Here is a 4,818-nt window from a genome sequence, read left to right as displayed (position 1 = left end):
GTGTGTGTGTGTGTGTGTGTGTGTGTGTGTGTGTGTGTGTGTGTGTGTGATCACACAGAGATCGAGATGGTGGTGATGGAGAAGTGTAAAGTGTCGGAGCTGACGGAGCAGAACACCACTGATGAGGAGAAGACCGCTGCAGCCACCCGCACGCACACTCAGAGGAGCAGGTACACACGCACACACACATATCTGAACTAGACGTGGAAAGAATGATTTTAAAGGAAAATAACGTGCTTCTGGACTGATGAAGTCTTGTCTTTCTGCAGACCGTTCTTAGACATGGTGTACAGCGCCCTCGACTGCACCACCGATGACTACCACGCCCTGTTTGTCCTCTGCCTGCTCTATGCTGTCTCACACAGCAAAGGTTGGCCTCTCTTTTCAGTTCATTGGGTTGGTTTTCGTGGCCCATTCTAGATACCTGGTATATGACCTTAACTGACATCCATATTGGAGGTCCGTATAGAATCTTTCATTGCAGTTCTGTTACCAGTCTGCTTACTTCCTGTCAGCCACTGCATTAAGAAACATGCAACATGCAACAGGCAATACAAAAGGTCTCATTTAGAATGTTTTTGTCGCATTTGAAAATGTCTGCACACTACTGCTTGCATTTCTAAAAGCAGGACTGACTCAATAGAACTGAATGCACCTGGTTCATTTCTGAGGCATCTTTGACACAAAACTGTTAATTTCCTACTTTGCATTTGATCAGATTTGTTTCAATACACACTCAGTTGTAGCCAGATGTACCTAATAAATTCGCAACTCATGCAGTCTAATACAACAATCATGCAGAAGTCCTACCTTCACAAAGGTTTACAGTATTCCGTTTCTTTGCCTCCTCGTCGACGATAGCCGTGCAACAGGCATTATGTGTTGGGGCAGTCCGTGGGTCTCTCCGTACATTCTTGGACTCTACAATGAACTGATTAGATTTTGATTTAATTAAGACAATTTCACACGCATGTCTAATAGGATAAAATGATGAAGCGATGACTCTTTGGACAAACATGGATGTAAACTTCAACATGACTGGTTGGAGCAGGAGTGTTCAAAGTTAGCATCACCCACGGAGTCACTATGGCTACTTTTTTTGGGGAATTACGCAAGTTTGAAATATAATTTGAGAACCTTAGATTATTTTTAAGTAGACCCAGGACTGAAGACAAGGCAGTGTCCTATCATCATCCATTAACAAACCTGTAACATCTCAGTATTCATGTTTATGCCAAATCTGCATTCTGTCTGTCCATCTGTCTTGTCTGTAGGTATAAACCGAGATCTTCTGGAGCGTCTGCAGTTACCAGTTCCTGACCAGGAGAAGAGTTCCTACAGCCTGGTGCTGGTAGAGAGACTGATCAGAGTAATGAGTCATGCAGCACAGCCAGGTAAGACACACACACACACACACGCACACTTTATCCATTGTGCATGCCAGTGTGTGTGATTAATATGAAATTAGTAATTTAACATGTGCTGTGCCACACCTGCATGTTTCCAAGATGAACATACGAGCATGGACACTTTCCAGATAAACCCGTTTTAACAGAGGTTCTCTGTTCAAGTGAATGGAAATGTTGTAGAAGATGTTAGATGTGTAACTCAAAAACCACACGTTCATTTTATTTTATTAACTACATATTAGATATTAACGTCGCACACACTGTTCGATGCAAACTTTGGCTTTGTTGAGCTAATATGGAGAAAAATGTCCTCATTGCTTATTCATATATTTCTTGTGTGTGTGTGTGTGTGTGTGTGTGTGTGTGTGTGTGTATAGATGGTAAAGTGCGTCTCGCTACCCTGGAGCTGAGCTGCCTTTTGTTAAAGCAGTCTGTGCTGTCTGGAAACCACTGTATAATCAAAGATGTACACCTGGCCTGCCTGGAGGTACAGCACACACTAACATGTACATGCTACACTCCGACGTAAACATATCAGAGCAAGCCGGTGGGAAGTTGGATCTTGTTCCATTCATAGCAGTACCTGTATCACTTCCCGAGAACCGGTAGCTGCAGGGTTTTGTGGTTATGACTTAAGAAATGTTTCAGCCGGACCACCCGTTTCCTTTCCTCCAGCTTTCTCTCCAAACCTCACATCTCGGCTCATTAGCCGTCTTCTCCTCCTCATTGACTCCCTCTGACTCCTCTTCCTCTCTCCCTCTCTTCTCTTGTTACCCACCCTGGCTTGCACAGCACTCAGTTTTTCTTTCTCATTCTTCTGGGAATTTCATTGTTTCCTCTACACTCACTTCGGGGTAATCCTCCACACCCTCTTTCTCTGCAGTCCTCTTTTCAAAGGAGGCTACAGGAAGTAGTTGCACTACTGCTTGTGTGATGCTTTTTGTCTGAATTTTCATTTTTGAAAAGAAACCACGCCTAATCTGACTAAGTTTAAAAGTGAATTGAAACCTGACCATGGTCATTTTAAAGGATCAGTCGCATCACAAGGGGTTTCTGCTTGAAGAACGTCCCACTTCTGACACAGTTTAATGTTAACGAAGCTGCTTCTTTGGCTGCAATGGTTGAGGGGTTTTCCAGGAATTAGGATCATTATTTTTAGTCAATGTTTAGTTTGCTTAACTGGCTTCTGGCTCTCTTCTGCAATCCAATAGTGACACAATGATAAAAAACTGACCTTACTGACCGTGGAATAATAATTCTGTTGTTATTATTTTTCGTTGACCCTTAACCTGCTGATTCCCTTTCTGCCCTGCTGCTGGGAAATAGCTGACTAGTCATATTACTAATCTCTGACAGGAAAACTGTCCAAATTTCCAGATTTAGTTGATTTAGTGTTAATCACGCAGGGCTACACATTGAGGATTACTGGATGTAAAAGTACTTTCATTCTACCATCACTGCAGGAGGAAGACTCTGTCCTTCCTCCACCTCTCTGACACTTGATGGGAATAGAATAACCAGGAAGGCATGTATTGCTGTTAAAGGAAATGGCCTACATAACACATTCCTGTTAAGTGTGTGATTCACTAGCAGTTACGTGGGTTTAATTGACAGGTGTGACTCTCTCAGGAACAGAGTGGACATAGGATTTACAGTAATTAGTGATGATGTTAAGTAGTACTTAACAAACAAATTGTTGTACTGTTTATTTGTTTTGAATGAAGTACTGGAGCATTCCAATGTATTTTATTCCTCTATTATTCATTATTTATTTAGCAATAGTTGGCAAGCCAGAAGGAAGATGTAGTAGCAGTAATATTAATAGTACTAGTAGTAGTATAAAGAGTGACAAAATATGTCTTAAAGAAGTAGTGAGCAAACTTGAACTTTATTTCAATCGTCGCATACATAAAGGTACACACAATACCTGAATTTAAACCATCCTTTTAGGAAGAATGGGTTGATTGTTGCATTTTTATAATCAACACAATTTGTCGATTTGTGTTTGAAGATATGTTGCTTCTGTGTCACATGAAAAGATGGTTCAGACTGTGTATTTGCTGATATTATTAATGTTTGTGTTTGCAGGGTGCTAGAGAAGAAAGTCTGCATTTACTGCGGAGATTCTACAAGGTGAGAGTGAACAGTAAAACACACACAAACACACACACATACATATATATATATATATATATATATATATATATGCGCGCACACACACACACACACACACACAAGAAGGAAGGACAGACTGAGCAGCAACAGACAGCTGGAAACACTCAGACAAGCAGACTGACGCCGGCCAACAAATTGATATTAATGTCAAATTTTTTGCATTCTTCTGACTGCACAATAGGACTTCAGCTGACAAGTCATAGCATGAAAAACCTTTGCTGTTCTGGCGGCCCAGACAGAGACCTCTGCTGAGACAGGCAAGCAGACGGGGAAACAATCATTAAGGGAGAATAATAAAGAAACGATCTGGTGTTCCAACCAGTTGTTCTAGAGATATTGTGAACAATAGCTGAATCATCTACCCGTCCTGTCTCTATTGTCTGTGTTTTCTACTTATTAGAACCAAGACCATTTCCCTGAAGGTGTACTAGGTAAAAGTGAAAGTGTTTCCTGTATATTATACAACTTCAGATGTATACTCGTAGGCAAAGTGCTTTCAGTGCTTTCTGTTTCCCTCTGAGTGTCTTTGGATATCTGTTGTGGAATCAGTCACAGGAGTTGAGTTTTGCTGACTTTTACACAATTCAACCAAGTGGACCATCAAAGAGACGCAGAGCGTTCTATTTCAACATTCAGGGAAATACTCTGAATATGAGCAAAAGAAGCTTCCTGATCGGTAAAAACATAAATGATTGTTGCTCTGGGTTAGCTATTGATTCTCAACTGGTGCTCACAACAGGGTGAGAGTTCATTAAAATGATTTTTAACTTCCTCTCAAACATCGACAGGATACAAAGAGGTTCAGAATCAGTGAAACAATATAAACAATATAGTGTTTTTAGTTTCTTTAAGAAAGTGGAAGTTTGAATTATGAATCTCATGAGATTAAATGTTTATTTGATTAAAGTATATTTGGATGAAACACTAAAGTGATGATTAATCTGAAATGAAACAGGATAAATCATTGGATGTTTTAATTGGGTTTATAATTGAAGTACTCTATTGAGCTTATATATATATGTATATGTATATATGTATATGTATATGTGTATATGTATATGTGTATGTATATATATATATGTATATGTGTATGTATATATGTATATATATATATGTATATGTATATATATATATGTATATGTATATATATATATGTATATGTATGTGTATATATATGTATGTGTATATATATGTATATGTGTATATGTATATGTATATGTATATATATATGTAT

At 39.2% G+C, this 4,818-nt stretch overlaps 1 protein-coding gene across 6 annotated transcripts in view; it reads left to right on the top strand.

Annotated features, from left to right (window-relative positions):
- The window catches only part of clec16a (C-type lectin domain containing 16A), a 49,120-nt gene that overhangs the window by 19,925 nt on the left and 24,377 nt on the right, over positions 1–4,818 (top strand). For all 6 annotated transcript variants that reach the window (XM_031861963.1, XM_031861960.1, XM_031861962.1 and 3 more), the window contains exons 12-16: positions 59–170; positions 270–370; positions 1,275–1,394; positions 1,787–1,896; positions 3,498–3,542. In XM_031861963.1, coding sequence (XP_031717823.1) covers positions 59–170; positions 270–370; positions 1,275–1,394; positions 1,787–1,896; positions 3,498–3,542 — 488 coding nt within the window. The remainder of the gene's footprint in view (positions 1–58; positions 171–269; positions 371–1,274; positions 1,395–1,786; positions 1,897–3,497; positions 3,543–4,818) is intronic.

Source organism: Anarrhichthys ocellatus, unplaced genomic scaffold (genome assembly GCF_004355925.1).
Source record: "Anarrhichthys ocellatus isolate YVR2014 unplaced genomic scaffold, GSC_Weel_1.0 scaffold26, whole genome shotgun sequence".
NCBI classification, from domain to species: Eukaryota; Metazoa; Chordata; class Actinopteri; order Perciformes; family Anarhichadidae; genus Anarrhichthys; species Anarrhichthys ocellatus.
This window is presented reverse-complemented; position numbering and strand designations above follow the sequence as displayed.